Source organism: Cherax quadricarinatus, chromosome 1 (assembly GCF_038502225.1).
Source record: "Cherax quadricarinatus isolate ZL_2023a chromosome 1, ASM3850222v1, whole genome shotgun sequence".
Taxonomy (NCBI): domain Eukaryota; kingdom Metazoa; phylum Arthropoda; class Malacostraca; order Decapoda; family Parastacidae; genus Cherax; species Cherax quadricarinatus.
The window spans coordinates 2859782-2877869 of record NC_091292.1 but is presented as its reverse complement, the minus strand read 5'-3'; the positions used below and the strand labels follow the sequence as shown (position 1 = coordinate 2877869).

At 39.5% G+C, this 18088-nt stretch overlaps 1 protein-coding gene across 3 annotated transcripts in view; it reads left to right on the top strand.

Moving 5' to 3' along the window:
- The first annotated feature begins 589 nt into the window (after positions 1 to 589).
- The window catches only part of Vps53 (vacuolar protein sorting 53), a 236088-nt gene continuing 218589 nt past the window's right edge, over positions 590 to 18088 (top strand). Inside the window, exons 1-2 of one of the 3 annotated variants that reach the window (XM_070083262.1) lie at positions 592 to 837; positions 10396 to 10417. In XM_070083262.1, coding sequence (XP_069939363.1) covers positions 10415 to 10417 — 3 coding nt within the window. In that variant the 5' untranslated portion in view covers positions 592 to 837; positions 10396 to 10414. Of the gene's footprint in view, positions 838 to 10395; positions 10418 to 18088 lie in introns of all 3 variants that reach the window. The other 2 variants (XM_070083315.1, XM_070083203.1) reach the window with 2 other exon arrangements.

Sequence of the window (18088 nt, the reverse complement as noted above, 5' to 3'; positions counted from 1 at the left end):
TAGAGCCCAGGATTTCAAAGATGCTTTTCCTGGTCTTTTTCATATCCCGTTTTACTTCTTTAAGTCTGCTTGCATAATACAGTTGTTTAGACTTCCGTATTAGATTAGTAAGTATTGACGTGTATCGTTTTGTCTTGTTATTAAGCTCAGTCTGAACTGTTTTTCGTATTGATTTTTTTATTAGTGAACTTAAGGATACTTTTTGTAAGCTATGAGCTGTTTAGTCTCTGCTGTGATCTGCTTAGTTTTAATTGGACAATGCCTGTTATAAAGGTTTTGGATTTTTTTTTTTTGTAAAAAAAATTTGACATCACTGTCGTGGCTGTCGGCTAGCTCTGTGTTAGTTAGTGTCACTTAATGCTGAAATAAAGTTATTTATTGATGATTTGTCATGAAGTCGAAATGAGATCTTACTACTGTCATGAGGAAATTTACGTAAGTTAGTTATGAGGAAGGTGGGGTTATCCTGGGTGGTTAACCTTCCCCACCCTGGGTTATCCTGAATGATTAATTAACACTCATAGTTAAAAATCAGAATAACTCTATCTTATTGTGAGTGTGAAGGTGTTATTATGAAGCAGCAGCAGCAGCAGCAGCAGCTGCTGCTGCTGCTGCTGTTGCTGTTAGTGGCCTTACAAACCCAACAACATTAGGAAGACAAAACATCTCAAAAACCTTCTGCAACACGCGAGAGGCATTAATAAGGAAGGTTCTACCTCTGGTACCTTCAAAATAATACTAAAGAGTGTGTGCTCCATAATGGAACCTGATAATATAACAGAAGTGGAGAAACTCAACTTAGATTTTCCACAGGAAGTTGTGCAGGCGATCCAAGAGGTGAGTGAGGATGACGTGTGGAATAAAATGTCAGTGCTGAAAAAGATGGCATAAAATATGACATTTCACCTGATTAACAAACTTTTCCAAGTCAGTCATGCGAAAAAGTAACGTATAAAGATTATTATTATTGCACTCAGGTACTGTGATAAATTGTGTGTGAATTTTACAGGTACAATCCTGAATTAACATTTCACACATATCTGGGGAGAACTCTAGTATGTGTAAAACAGATTACACTTATTGATGTACCCCAGAGACTTATATGACTTTAGGAATAATGGGTTACCACATTATTCCTAAAGTCCACCGTCTCTGTTCCCCAACACACCTCTGAACCAAAGATATATATGAACATATAGGTCTTGAATTTTTATTTAATAAAACATTTCAAGCTAGTCTGTATAATAATAATAATAATTCTAATAATACTAATACTAATAATACTAATACTAATAATACTGGAAAATTACATTTACCTGGATGTATCTCATTAGATACATACTAGTAAATGGTAACAAAGATAATTATTATTTATCAAAGTTACAGAGACAAGTAGGAATTTTTGGGACACCTATTAAATTTTACCAGAATTCCTGGTGATGTACATTTCATTTGCAATTAATATAGGTCTATAGTAACTTGTGGAAAGATAGATTATGGTAGGTATCAAAGGGGGACATTTTTTGCGACCTAGCACATACCTCCAGGTAAACTCCAGGTATGTGCTAGGTCGCAAAAAATGTCCCCCTTTGATACCTACCATAATCTATCTTTCCACAAGTTATTCTTGACCTATAATAATTGCAAGTGAAACGTACATCACCAGGAATTCTGGTAAAATTTAATATAAATTTGTTGACTGTATATTAAAAGTAATAAATGATTACATATACACATTTATATAACTGAAGGAGAATTTATAATTATAACACTGATTACTGTGTGTCATGTACAGAATCCCCCTCTGCCTAAATTTATGATGATAATACTGGCCAGAATTACAAACATAATTTAGATAGCTTATCTGAGGTTCCTGGAGCTGTCCTGTCCGTCTGCTTAAAGCTCAAATTATGCAGGACTGCTCATCCAACAATTTCAGCTCCTATTTGAGAGGTTTTAAGCCCAATATAACCCCTAGAGTGATGAAAATTATACACCTTACATTAACGTGTTTGTATCGCATTCAAAAAACAATGGCGTCTCCCCCTGCTCGTCAGCGCAGGCGCAGAGCTTCCCTGTCAATTCTCTTATTTAAAATGAACTCGACAGAACATTAGTAACGTATTAATCAGGTTTATTTACACAGCATAAATTTTGGAAATTATTTTCCAGAAATACTAATACTAATAATAATAATAATAATAATAATGCTAATAATTCTGATACTACTACAATTACTACTACTATTACTACTACTATTACTACTATTACTACTACTACTATTACTACTACTACTATTACTACTACTACTATTACTACTACTACTACTACTACTATTACTATTACTACTACTACTATTACTACTATTCTAATACTACTGCTATTACTACTATTACTACTGCTATTACTACTACTGTTACTACTACTACTACTACTGCTACTACTGCTACTACTACTGCTACTACTGCTACTACTACTACTATTACTACTGCTACTATTACTACTGCTACTATTACTACTGCTATTACTACTGCTACTATTACTACTACTACTATTACTACTACTACTACTACTACTACTACTACTACTATTACTACTACTACTATTACTACTATTACTACTACTACTATTACTACTACTACTACTATTACTACTACTACTATTACCTGGAGTTTACCTGGAGAGAGTTTCGGGGGTCAACGCCCCCGCGGCCCGGTCTGTGACCAGGCCTCCTGGTGGATCAGCGCCTGATCAACCAGGCTGTTGCTGCTGGCTGCACGCAAACCAACGTACGAGCCACAGCCCGGCTGATCAGGAACTGACTTTAGGTGCTTGTCCAGTGCTATTCTAATACTACTGCTATTACTACTGCTATTACTACTACTGTTACTACTACTACTACTGCTACTACTACTACTGCTACTACTACTACTATTACTACTGCTACTATTACTACTGCTATTACTACTGCTACTATTACTACTGCTACTATTACTAATGCTATTACTACTGCTACTATTACTACTGCTACTATTACTACTACTATTACTACTACTATTACTACTACTATTGCTACTACTATTACTACTATTATTGCTACTACTATTATTGCTACTACTATTACTACTATTATTACTACTACTATTACTACTACTATTACTACTATACTACTATTACTACTACTATTACTACTGCTACTGACATTGCTACTACTGACTACTGTACTGCTACTGTGCCTGGGTTTGCCTGGAGAGAATTTCGCGGGGTCACGCCCACTGTTGTGGTCTGTGACCAGGCCTCCTGGTGATCAGCGGCCTGATCAGGGCCACTGTTTGGGTGCTTGTCCAGTGCTATTCTATCACTGACTGCTATTACTGCTGCTATTGCTACTGCTGTTGCTACTGTACTAGCTGCTGCTACTGCTGCTGCTGCTGCTGCTGCTGTGCTGCTGCTGCTGCTGCTGTTGCTAGCTGCTATTGCTGCAGCTGTACTGCTGCTGCTAGTGCTATGCTGCTGCTGCTTGACTGCTGCATGTTACTGCTGCTATTGCTGCTGCTGTGCTGCTACTGTTGCTGCTGCTATTTGCTGCTATTGTTGCTGCTACTGTTATTTGCTGCTGCTGTTGCTGCTATTGCTGTTACTGCTGTTGCTGCTGCTATTGCTGCTGTCTGCTATTGCTGCTGCTATTGCTGCTGCTGCTGCTGCTGTTGCTGCTGCTGTATTGTTGCTGCTGCTGTTGCGGCTGCTGTTGCTGTTGTTGCTGCTGCTATTGCTGCTGCTGTGCTGCTGCTGCTATTGCTGTTGTTGCTGTTGCTGCTGCTGTTACTGCTATTGTGCTGCTGCTGCTGTTGCTGCTGCTGTTGCTGCTGTGGACTGCTTGTTGCTGCAGCTATTGCTGCAGCTGCTGCTGCTGTTACTACTGTTACTGTTGCTGCTATTGCTGTTGCTGCTATTGCTGTTGCTGCTATTGCTGCTGTGTTGCTGCCATTGCTGCTGCTGCTATTGCTGCTGCTATTGCTGCTGCCAACGCTTGCTGGTGCTGCTCCTGCTACTGTTACTGCTGCTGATTAGTACTGCTGCTGTACTGTACTATTGCTGCTGCTATTGCTGCTATTGTTGCTGCTACTGTTTGCTGCTGCGTTGCTATTGCTACATTGCTATTGATTGCTATTGTGCTGCTGCCTGTGCTGCTGTGGTGCTGCTGCTGCTACTACTACTACCACTCCTAGTTATTACCTACTGTTACCACTATTTCCTACTTCTACTACTAGTTACTACCTACTGTTACTACTACTACTACTACTTACTACTACTAACTACTACTACTACTTCAGCATGATACAATGTTTGTACAAGGTGAATGACATTTAGGTGTGCATGCAGAAAGCCCCTTCATATGCAGAGCATTTTGGGCAAACTTAAGACTAACTTTAGATTAATAAAGGAATGACAATACCTGTAATTTTATATGCACAGTCTCTTAGGTACATGTAAGTATAAATTTAGGAGTTAAAAATGAATACAAGGAGTTACAGTGAAAACAAGAGAATTGAATATCTTGCTAGTTAATGCTCTGTGGCTTTTATCAAGGTTACTTGATAAGGAATTACTGGTTTGATTATGATTACAGGTGATGAGGATTCTAGCTTAATAACATAAAGGGGACACAATCAGTGTTTCAATGATTGGGAGAATTACAGACATTGAGAATAGGATTACGATGTTTTACATATGTTCATGGAATGGTCATGGATATGTGGTTTTCACTTATTTAGCTAATGTTGGGATGTGTTAGGGAAGGAAAGTGATTTGTAATGGTAGTTTTGAAAATACAGTGGACCCTTGGTTATTGGCTGTAATCTGTTCCAGAAAGTCGGCCTAAAACCGAAAAGGCTGAAAACCGAAATAATATATCCCATAAGAATTAATGTAAATCCAATTAAACTGTTTTAGACATCCAAAAATATTAGCAAAAAATACATTTTTGAAGATTAACTATAGTTTTACATACAGGAAACAGTGAGTACATTCATTACTTACTTTAAAATATTTGTAGTCTTAATGTAGGGCAAGAGGTTAGTAGTATTTAATTGTAGGAAGTCAGTGTAGGCAGCGGTAGATGTAGATACAGTACACGTATGTAGTCCCTCCCCTGGGCTACACTACACAGCCATATTATAACTATGTTCACTGAGGAGTTTAATAGTTTCTAACAACTACAGTGGACCCTCGTTTTTCGTAATTAATCCGTTCCTGAAAGTGTGACTATTTCTGAAACTGGCGATTTTCGAAACCATTTTCCCCATAAGAAATAATGTAAATACAATTAATCCATTCCAGACACCTAGAAATATTAAAACAAAAATTTTTTTTACATGAAATATAGATGTAGTACATACACAGTACAATGGGACATGATGACTCAAACATTAACAGCATAACACTTACCTTTATTGGCGATTCTTCTTAGTGTATGGAAGACTGGAGGAGGGGAGAGATTGGATTATTTACTGTTTGGAAGGGGAATCCCCTTCTATCAAGACCTCAGGTACCAAGTCCTTTTCTGGGGTTACTTCTCTTCTCTGTTTCTTAATGCCACTAGGACCAGTTTGAGAGTCACTGGAGCCCTGTCTCACAAAATAAGTGTCCAGAGAGCTCTGTTTCTGCGTCTTTAAAACTTACCTAAAATGGGCCAAGACTTTGTCACTGTACAAGTTGCCAATATGGCTTGCAATAGCCTTCTCAGGGTGATGTTTCTCCATAAATCTTTCCATCCTACCCCACATTTCAAAAATCTCCTTAATTTCTGAAGAAGGCAATTTCTTTCATCTCTCTTCCTCCTCCTCTGCAGCAATATTCTGAGCTGCAGTCTGTTGCTGTTCCAGCTGAAGCTCTTGCAGCTCCTCAGTGGTTAGCTCTTCGTTGTGGTCCTCCACCAACTCTTCCACATCCTTCAAACTCACATCCAACCCCATGGAACTCCCCAGTGCCACAGTAGATTCCACAACTGCCATAGGCTCATCAAGGTCAGCCCCAAACCCTTCAAAATCCCTCTTGTGGACACAGTCTGGCCACAATTTTCTCCAAGCAGAGTTCAAAGTCCTGGTAGTCACTCCCTCCCAAGCCTTACCTATAAAGCTTATGCAGTGGAGGATACTGAAGTGATCTTTCCAAAACTCTCTTAGGGTCAAGTGAGTGTCTGAGGTTACATTAAAGCACCTTTAAAACATTGTTTTGGTGTAGAGTTTTTTAAAGTTTGAAATGCTCTGCTGGTCCATGGGCTGGAGGAGAGGAGTGGTATTAGGGGGCAAGAACTTTACTGTGATGAACCCATACTCCTCCAGAATTAGGTCATCCAAGTTTGGAGGATGAGCAGGTGCATTGTCCATTAGCAGGAGGCACTTGAGATCAAATTTATTTTCCAGGAGGTAATTCTTCACACTGGGGCCAAACACTTCATTGAACCACTCGACGAAAATTTCTCTCGTGACCCATGCCTTATTATTAGCTTTCCAAAGCACACACAATTTACTCTTCATAACATTGTTTTTCTTGAACACACTGGGATTTTCAGAAGGGTACACTAGTAACCGCTTCACTTGGAAATCCCCACTAGCATTACTACAAAACATGAGCGCCAGCCTGTCTTTCATAGGCTTGTGTCCTGGCACTCCCTTTTCCTCCTGAGTAATGTAGGTCCTCTTTGGCACTTTCTTCCAAAAGAGGCCTGTTTTGTCACAATTGAACACTTCTTGTGGTTTTAATTGTTCAGTCTGTATGTACTCCTTGAATTCACTTACGAATTTTGTAGCTGCAATTTTGTCCAAACTGGCAGCGTCACCATGCCTTATCGCACTGTGTATGCCACTACGGTTGTTAAATCTCTCAAACCAGCCTTTGATATCCTTAAATTCACAAATATCAGTACTCATTGCAGGCAATTTCTTTACGAGATCGTCATGCAACTGCCTAGCCTTTTCACAGATAAGCGACTGTATAAGACTATCCCCTGCTAAGTGTTTCTTAAGAACATAAGAACATAAGAAAGGAGGAACACTGCAGCAGGCCTGTTGGCCCATACTAGGCAGGTCCTTTACAATTTATCCCACTAACAAACATTTGACCAACCCAATTTTCAATGCCACCCAAGAAACAAGCTCCGATGTGCAAGTCCCTCTCAAATCCAACCCCTCCCACTCATGTACTTATCCAACCTAAATTTGAAACTACCCAAAGTCCTAGCCTCAATAACCCAACTAGGTAGACTGTTCCACTCATCAACTACCCTATTTCCAAACCAATACTTTCCTATGTCCTTTCTAAATCTAAACTTATCTAATTTAAATCCATTACTGCGGGTTCTCTCTTGGAGAGATATCCTCAAGACCTTGTTAATATCCCCTTTATTATTACCTATCTTCCACTTATACACTTCGATCAGGTCTCCCCTCATTCTTCGTCTAACAAGTGAATGTAACTTAAGAGTCTTCAATCTTTCTTCATAAGGAAGATTTCTAATGCTATGTATTAATTTAGTCATCCTACACTGAATGTTTTCTAACGAATTTATGTCCATTCTGTAATATGGAGACCAGAATTGAGCTGCATAATCTAGGTGAGGCCTTACTAATGATGTATAAAGCTGCAGTATGACCTCTGGACTTCTGTTGCTTACACTTCTTGATATAAATCCCAGTAATCTATTTGCCTTATTACATACGCTTAGGCATTGCTGTCTTGGTTTAAGGTTGCTGCTTACCATAACCCCCAAGTCCTTTTCGCAATCTGTATGGCTAAGTTCTACATTATTTAACTTATAAGTGCTAGGGTTATGGACACTCCCGAGCTTCAGAACCTTGCATTTATCTACATTGAACTGCATCTGCCACTTTTCTGACCAAGAGTAGAGTTTGTCTAAATCCTCCTGAAGTTCCCTAACATCTACGTTTGAATCAATTATCCTTCCTATCTTCGTGTCATCGGCGAATTTGCTCATATCACTAGTAATTCCTTCATCAAGATCATTGATATATATTATAAACAACAACGGGCCCAAGACTGATCCCTGTGGAACGCCACTTGTTACTGATCCCCACTCGGATTTAACCCCATTTATGGACACACTCTGCTTCCTGTCTGTGAGCCATGATTCGATCCACGAGAGCACCCTTCCCCCAATGCCATGAGCTGCCACTTTCTTTAACAGTCTATGGTGCGGAACTCTATCAAAAGCCTTACTAAAATCTAAGTAAATAATATCAAATTCTTTATTGTGGTCAACAGCCTCAAAAGCTTTACTGAAGAAAGTTAATAAATTAGTTAGACAAGACCGGCCTCTTGTGAATCCATGCTGAGTATCCTTAATCAAGCTATGCTTATCGAGATGGCTTCTTATAATCTCAGCTATAATTGACTCTAGTAATTTGCCTACAATTGAGGTCAGGCTTATTGGGTGGTAATTTGACGGTAACGACTTGTCCCCTGTTTTAAAAATAGGAATTACATTAGCCATCTTCCACATATCAGACACTACACCTGTTTGAAGAGATAAATTAAAAATATTAGTTAATGGTTCACAGACTTCCATTTTGCATTCCTTAAGAACCCTTGAAAAAACCTCATCAGGACCCGGTGACTTATTTTGCTTCAGTCGGTCTATCTGCTTCATAACCATTTCACTAGTGACTGTGATGTTACATAATTTATCTTCTGATCCACTATAAAAATTAATTACCGGAATATTATTAGTGTCTTCCTGTGTAAAAACCGAGAGAAAATAATTATTTAAAATCGAGCACATTTCATTCTCTTTGTCAGTAAGATGCCCATAGTTATTTTTAAGGGGACCTATCTTATCTCTGACTTTTGTTCTATAGACCTGGAAAAAACTTTAACTTCAAAAAAAAACAATAACTTCTCAACATCATCGAGTACTGGCGATCTCATTTTTGTCAGCATATTTACCCCCTTTGCAACAACACCTTCCTTTTTTTTTTTTTCTTGGCCACGATGGAAGCTATGGTTGTATGGGGTTTCTTACACATCCTGGCGAGTTTGGCCCCACATATGCCACTTTCACGTTGTTCAATGATGTTTTTCTTGAATTCAATCGTATTTCTCACCTTCTTTACCAAAAGCATCGCACTAGGAGCTTTCTTTGGAGCCATGGTAGCTTATTTAGCAGTTGCAAGCACTAAAATGAATGGAATATTATAAAATATTTTGTATGAACAAGTGAGGAGACCGTCACTCACTGGCTAACGTGATGGTCTGGAGTTTTGAGACTCTCTGATCGCGGGTTCTATCCCCGTCCGTGGTATGGTTTGTTTGCAATCGTGTTATAACGATTTCGTGAGTCATGTTGACGGTTTTGAGGGGACTTGAGCTAGAGTTCGTCATGGCCACGCTAGCTGGAGATTCATCTGTAAAAACTTGCATCTGTGGTCACAGTGGTGCCTATGCTAACCTTCTTATGGTGTAGAAATAAACCTAGTTGGATGAATCTTATTGTGGCTAGCTGGTCCAGTGGCTAATGCGATGGTCTGGAGTTTTGAGACTCCCTGATAGTGGGTTCTATCCCCGTCCGTGGTATGGTTAGCTCATCATCAGACAAAATTATCATAAGTCGAAGTAATTTTCCCCATGAGAAATAATGGAAATTCATTTAATCCGTTCCAGACACCCAAAAGTATGAAAAAAAAATTTTAACACATGAAATATACATTTTCCTACACACAAAAAGAAGGATACATTCACAATATACATACTGTACTAAATGAAGAATAAATAACACTTACCTTTATTGAAGATATGGTGATGTGTGATGAGATGGGAGGAGGGGAGATGGAAGTGTATTAATATGACTCACGAAATCATAATGACACGATTGCAAACAAACCATACCACTGGCGGGGATAGAACCCGTGATCAGAGAGTCTCAAAACTCCAGACGCGACGGTCTGGAGTTTTGAGACTCTGATCACGGGTTCCATTCCCGCCCGTGGTATGGTTTGAAGTGTATTAATTTTTGGAAGGAGAATCCCCTTCCATAAGGACTTTAGTTAGCAAGTCCTTTTCCGGGGTTACTCCCCTTCTTTTAATGCCACTGGGAATAACTTGAGAGTCACTGGACCTCTGTTGCACCAAAAATCTGTCCATAGAGCTCTGTACCTTGCGTTCCTTTAAGATTTTCCTAAAGTGGTTCACAACATTATCATTGTGAAAGTCACCAGCACGGCTTGCAATAGCTGTGTCAGGGTGATTTTCCTCCATAAAGGTTTGCACCTTTGACCACATTGTACACATTTCCTTAATCGTTGAAGAAGGCAACTTCCTCAATTTCTCTCTCCCCTCCTCTGAAGCAATTTCCTCAGTTGTGGCCTCTTTCTGTTGCAGATGATCTTGCAGCTCATCAATGGTTAGTTCTGTGCTCCATATCAACTTACTTCATAGTACCAGGTTTATGCCAATACTCTTTCTGTTAGCTTCAATTATGTGTTATTAATTACACCACTGATTTGACCAGTGTACACATTACACCATCTTCGATTACCCTCTCCAAAACATTTTAGTGTACCAATACATATAAGAATAAGAAGTTTATTTCAGCATAATTTATATTTGTAATACAAAGGAGTATGATAATTGGGTGTACATACGAAAAGCCTCTTCATATGCTGAGCATTTTGGGCAAACTTAAGACTAACTTAAGATTAATAAGGCAATAACAGTATGAGTAATTTTGTACGTACATGTATAGTCACTTAGACGAGTGTAGTTTTAATTTTAGGAGTTTACAATGAATACAAGAGAATTGAATATTCTATTAATTCATGCTATATGGCTTTAACCCTTTCAGGGTCGACAGGCCGTCTCAGAGACTTGTTCTCAGGGTCGCCCAAATTTAAAAAAAAAAATTATTTTTTCTTATGAAAAGATAGAGAATCTTTTCCTGATCACAATGACACCAAAAGCATGAAATTTGATGGAAAACTTACGGAATTATGCTCTCGCAAATTTAGCAGTCTCGACGATGTTTACGCATCGGCGATTTTGCCCACTTTGAGCCCTATTTTCGGCCAATTCCACTATACTAGTCGACAAAAATCATGAATATTTCGCTAGAACTCCATTTTTTCTAGCGAAGGAGTGCAAGAAACCACCCATTTACCGATTTCAACTATCCAATACAGTGGTCAGAATTTAGCAATTTTGCCAATTTCACACAAATTTCAAAAGATTCCAATTTCCAAATAGGGTCCAGAATAAACAAGAAAGACATTCCTGGCACTAAAATGACATTTCCTCTGCTCATTAGTCACGTCCCAACGCCCCTCTTACATTCTTTTGCTTTCCACTTTGAATTTTTATTCTCACAAAAAATATAAGATTTACTGTTATGCAGACTACTGCATTAGTGTAAAAAATGGTATAAATAATATCAGCGCACTTGTGAAGGAATATTAGACTCACCAGTTGACGTGTATTGGACGCTTAGCATGTTTTGTTTACTTTTGAACTTTGGTAAAAATCGAACATTTCTGCTACTTTGAGCTTAATTTCAAGGCACTTTTCATTGTAAAATCAATCAAAATCATCTCAATTTCTGTAATATGTCTTCCATTCTATAGAATGAGACCAGGAAAACTACAATACAGTGGACCCTCAACCAGCGATATTAATCCGTTCCTGAGAGCTCATTGTTAGTCAAAATAATCGTTAGTCAAGTTAATTTTCCCCATAAGAAATAATGGAAATCAAATTAATTCGTGCAAGACACCCAAAAGTATTGAAAAAAAAAAAAATTTTTACCACGTGAAATATTAATTTTAATACACACAAACTGAAGATTACATGCACAGTTACATGACACTTACCTTTATTGAAGATCTGGTGATGATTGATGGGATGGGAGGAGGGGAGAGTGTTATCTTCTTACTGTTTAGAAGGGGAATCCCCTTCCATTAGCACTTGAGGCAGCAAGTCTTTTTCTGGGGTTACTTCCCTTGTTCTTTTAATGCCACAAGGACCAGCTTGAGAGTCACTGGACTTCTGTCGCACAACATATCTGTCCATAGAGGCCTGTACCTCTCGTTCCTTTATGACTTTCCTAAAGTGGTTCACAACATTGTCAGTGTACAGGTTGCCAACACGGCTTGCAGTAGCTGTGTCAGGGTGATTATCATCCATAAAGCTTTGCACTTTAAGCCACATTGCACAGATTTCCTTAATCTTAGAAGTAGGCAACTTCTTCAATTTTTCTCTCCCCTCCTCCGAAGCAGTTTCCTCAGGTCTGCCCTCTTGCTGTTCAAGATGATCTAGCAGCTCATCAGTGGTTTGTTCTTCACTGTCCTCCACCACCAACTCTTCCACATCCTCCCCACTAACCTCCAACCCCAAGGACTTCCCCAATGCCACAATGGATTCCTCAACTGGCATAGGATTCTCAGGGTTAGCCTCAAACCCTTCAAAATCCCTTTTGTCTACACATTCTGGCCACAGTTTTTTCCAGGCAGAGTTCAATGTCCTCTTAGTCACTCCCTCCCAAGCCTTACCTATAAGGTTTACACAATTGAGGATATTAAAGTGATCCTTCCAAAACTCCTTTAGAGTCAATAGAGAGTCTGTGGTCACTTCAAAGCACCTTTCAAACATAGCTTTTGTGTAGAGTTTTTTGAAGTTTGCAATGACCTGCTGGTCCATGGGCTGCAGGAGAGGAGTAGTATTGGGAGGCAAAAACTTGACCTTAATGAAGCTCATGTCCCCAGAAAGTTGCTCTGCCAAGTCTGCAGGATGACCAGGGGCATTGTCTAATACCAGGAGGCACTTAAGGTCTAATTTCTTTTCAATTAGGTAATTTTTCACATTGGGGCAAATGCATGGTGTAACCAGTCATAGAAAAAGTCCCTAGTGACCCATGCCTTAGTGTTTGCCCTCCACAGCACACACAAATTAGCCTTGAGGATATTCTTTTGCCTGAACGCTCTGGGAGTTTCTGAGTGATACACCAATAAAAGCTTCACTTTGCCATCACCACTAGCATTGGCACACATCAGAAGAGTAAGCCTGTCTTTTCATAGGCTTATGTCCTGGGAGTGCCTTTTCCTCCTGAGTAATGTAGGTCCTGCTTGGCAATTTCTTCCAAAACAGGCCTGTTTCGTCGCAATTAAACACTTGTTCGGGTTTCAATTCTTCACTGTCTATGTAATCCTTGAATTCCTTCACATATTTTTCAGCTGCTTTTTGGTCCGAACTGGCAGCCTCGCCATGCCTAATCACACTATGTATGCCACTACGATTCTTAAATCTTTCAAACCAACCTTTGCTGGCCTTAAATTCACTCACATCACCACTAGTTGCAGGCAATTTCTTTACCAAATCGTCATGCAACTGCCTAGCCTTTTCACAAATGATCGCTTGAGAGATGCTATCTCCTGCTATCTGTTTTTCATTTATCCACACCAATAACAGTCTCTCAACATTTTCTAACACTTGCGGTCGCTGTTTCGTAATCACAGTTGCACCTTTTGCAAGAACAGCTTCCTTGATTGCCGTTTTCCTGGTCACTATAGTAGAGATGGTTGATTGGGGTTTTGTATACAACTTGGCCAGCTCCGACACACGCACTCCACTTTTGCACTTTGCAATTATCTCTTTCTTCATTTCAATAGTCATTAGCACCCTTAGTCTCGAAGGGTTGGCACTAGAAGCTTTCTTGGGCCCCATGGTGGCTTATTTTGCAGAAACAAGCACCAAAAACACTGTGATAATATGGAATGTACCAAATGTATCCTTAGATGCGAGCACACTGGCTGGCTTGTAAGCACTGGCACACACGGGGCAGTTCAGGCCACACGTGGACACGTCTCGGATGAATCGCGTATACCGAGGAAAAATTTTTGCGATGCAATGCATTGAATACCGGATATATCGGATACCGATAGCATCGCAAACCGGGGGTCCACTGTATACATTATTTAGGTATGCACACAGGTCAGAGAGTCTGTCATGAGTCGTTGGTAAATGAGTACGTTGCTAAGTGAGGAGAGGCTGTATGTATTTGATCTCTCAGGGGTGCTTTAAATGGTGTGGTATATTACGTGTGGGTGGGGTGCAGTGGGCTGACCTGGCTGGCTACCATATCTCCCACACCTGACTTCCTACAAATAAATATGACTCACCTCTCGCCCTACATTAAGACTACAAATACGTATTTTAAGGTAAGAAATGGGTGTATTGTGTGTGTATTTTACTTTTTATTGTTTTTAATGCCTAGTTCTATTGCTATCTTAATATATGTTAGTGTAAACTTGTTATCTGGCATTTATATGCATGTATAAGTGGGAAAAATGGCGTTCTGCTTTCTAGCGATGTCTGCTTTCTGGCAGTAGCCTGGAACCTAACCTGCTGTATAAGTGAGGCCCTACTGTACATTGAATTTTTGAAGAGATTTAACCTGACATGGGTTTTTATGCCTAGTATTATGTCTATGGGTCCTATTGCAATGGTCAAGAAAGGTCTTCAGGTCAGGATTTAAATTAGTATTGATTGTTCTGTAAGTGTAGTTTTCACATTGGTATGAGTGAATGTTTTGTATAGTAAGTAGGTTTAGGTCTTAGAAGAGTGGGGAAGGGAGTTGTCTAGCAGTTGACTGTGTGATCATTTACACTGCAGCTTTTTGTTGGGTTATTATTGGCATTAGGTTATTTGCTGTTGTGGATCCCCAGGCACAAATAGCATAGGTGAGGTAGGGGTAGATCAGTGAATAGTATAGTGTAAATAGTGCTGTTTGTGGTACATAGTAACATATCTTTGAGAGGAAGCCAACTGTTTTAGATACTTCTTTTGTTGTGTTGGATATGGGTGTTGAATTTCAAGTTGCTGCCATGGTGCAGATCCAGAAATTTTCCCTCATTATGTTTAGCAGAAGGGGTGTTGATAAGCATAATGTTTAGTTGGACCTCTCCTGCTCTACTCCCAAACATAATGTAGAAGGTTTTGTCTATATTAAGTGTAAGTTTATTGACAGTCATCCAGGTTGATATTTTTACGAGCTCTTCATTAACAATAGTGTTGAGCGAGGCAAGATTGGGGTGAAACATGGCAAAAGTTGTGTCGTCAACAAAGAGAATAGGTGTAAGTTGTTGTGATACACTTGGAAGATTGTTGATGTATAAAAGGAAAAGGAGGGGGCCAAGTATGCTTCCTTGTTGAGGAGGTTGTGTCCTTAATAAAGACGTATTTCTGTATATTAGTAATGTAAGACTTGATATATGCTAGTGCATGGCCTCTTATACTGTAATGATGAAGCTTGAGGAGAAGGATGCTGTGGTCTACTGTATCAAAAGCTTTGTTAAGGTCGATAAAAAGTCCATGTGGGTATTCATTTTTCTCGAGTACTGTGTACAGCAGGTCATGCATTTTTATTATTGTGTCATTTGTGCTTTTGTTTCTCCTGAAGCCAAATTGGCAGAGGTTGAGGATGCTTTGTGATGTAATGTGATGTAATGTGATGTAATCTCTTATGTATGAGCTTTTCAAAGATTTTGGAAAGTAAAGGTAAGTTTGGTGTTGGCCTATAGTTGTTTAAATCTGTTGGGTCACCATATTTGTGTATTGGTGTAACCTTTGCTATTTTGAGCAGTGCTGGGAACGTATTGGTTTCTAGTGATTTGTTAAAGAGTATTGTAATGGTGGGGGAAAGGACACGAGCTTCTCGTTTGTACACTAGTGGCTGGACTTAAGCTATACATGTATTTCCTGGTTTATTTTCTGGTGAGTTAATAATCATGGCAACTTCAATGGGTTTTGTTGGTGCAAGATAGAGGGATGTTGGGAAGTTTCCATCTTAATAATCATTAGTTTGAGCATTGGTATTTGGAATTTTACTGGTAAGAGTTGATCCCATGGTTGAGAAGAAGTCATTTATCTTGTTAGCTGTATCAATAGGCTGGAGTTGAGGTTGGTTTGGTAAATTTAGTTAATACAATAGTACTAGTTTTGTTCAGTTTTTGGGTGCCCAGGATCTGAGAGACTGTTTTCCAGGTCTTTTTTATATCTCCTTTTGTTTTGGTGAATCTATTAGAATAGTATAGTTGCTTATTATTATTATTATTATTATTATTATTATTATTATTATTATTATTATTATTATTATTATTATTATTATTATTATTACACTGAGAGTAAGAGGTAGATGGGATACAAGGAGAATAGAAGCATCAGGGAAGAGAGAGGTGAAGGTTTATAAACTAAAAGAGGAGGCAGTTAGGGTAAGATATAAACAGCTATTGGAGGATAGATGGGCTAATGAGAGCATAGGCAATGGGGTCGAAGAGGTATGGGGTAGGTTTAAAAATGTAATGTTAGAGTGTTCAGCAGAAGTTTGTGGTTACAGGAAAGTGGGTATGGGAGGGAAGAGGAGCGATTGGTGGAATGATGATGTAAAGAGAGTAGTAAGGGAGAAAAAGTTAGCATATGAGAAGTTTTTACAAAGAAGTGATGCAAGGAGGGAAGAGTATATGGAGAAAAAGAGAGAGGTAAAGAGAGTGGTGAAGCAATGTAAAAAGAGAGCAAATGAGAGAGTGGGTGAGATGTTATCAACAAATTTTGTTGAAATAAGAAAAAGTTTTGGAGTGAAATTAGCAAGTTAAGGAAGCCTAGAGAACAAATGGATTTGTCAGTTAAAAATAGGAGAGGAGAGTTATTAAATGGAGAGTTAGAGGTATTGGGAAGATGGAGGGAATATTTTGAGGAATTGTTAAATGTTGATGAAGATAGGGAAGCTGTAATTTCATGTTTACCTGGAGAGAGTTCCGGGGGTCAACGCCCCCGCGGCCCGGTCTGTGACCAGGCCTCCTGGTGGATCAGAGCCTGATCAACCAGGCTGTTGCTGCTGGCTGCACGCAAACCAACGTACGAGCCACAGCCCGGCTGATCAGGAACTGACTTTAGGTGCTTGTCCAGTGCCAGCTTGAAGACTGCCAGGGGTCTGTTGGTAATCCCCCTTATGTGTGCTGGGAGGCAGTTGAACAGTCTTGGGCCCCTGACACTTACTGTATGGTCTCTTAACGTGCTAGTGACACCCCTGCTTTTCATTGGGGGGATGGTGCATCGTCTGCCAAGTCTTTTGCTTTCGTAGTGAGTGATTTTCATGTGCAAGTTCGGTACTAGGGCAAGGAGGAATAACATCTTGTAGGAGTGAGGAAGAGCCAGTTGTGAGTGTGGGGGAAGTTCGTGAGGCAGTAGGTAAAATGAAAGGGGGTAAGGCAGCCGGGATTGATGGGATAAAGATAGAAATGTTAAAAGCAGGTGGGGATATAGTTTTGGAGTGGTTGGTGCAATTATTTAATAAATGTATGGAAGAGGGTAAGGTACCTAGGGATTGGCAGAGAGCATGCATAGTTCCTTTGTATAAAGGCAAAGGGGACAAAAGAGAGTGCAAAAATTATAGGGGGATAAGTCTGTTGAGTATACCTGGTAAAGTGTATGGTAGAGTTATTATTGAAAGAATTAAGAGTAAGACGGAGAATAGGACAGCAGATGAACAAGGAGGCTTTAGGAAAGGTAGGGGGTGTGTGGACCAGGTGTTTACAGTGAAACATATAAGTGAACAGTATTTAGATAAGGCTAAAGAGGTCTTTGTGGCATTTATGGATTTGGAAAAGGCGTATGACAGGGTGGATAGGGGGGCAATGTGGCAGATGTTGCAGGTGTATGGTATAGGAGGTAGGTTACTGAAAGCAGTGAAGAGTTTTTACGAGTATAGTGAGGCTCAAGTTAGAGTATGTAGGAAAGAAGGAAATTATTTCCCAGTAAAAGTAGGCCTTAGACAAGGATGTGTGATGTCACCGTGGTTGTTTAATATATTTATAGATGGGGTTGTAAGAGAAGTAAATGCGAGGGTCTTAGCAAGAGGCGTGGAGTTAAAAGATAAAGAATCACACATAAAGTGGGAGTTGTCACAGTTGCTCTTTACTGATGACACTGTGCTCTTGGGAGATTCTGAAGAGAAGTTGCAGAGATTGGTGGATGAATTTTGGTAGGGTATGCAAAAGAAGAAAATTAAAAGTGAATACAGGAAAGAGTA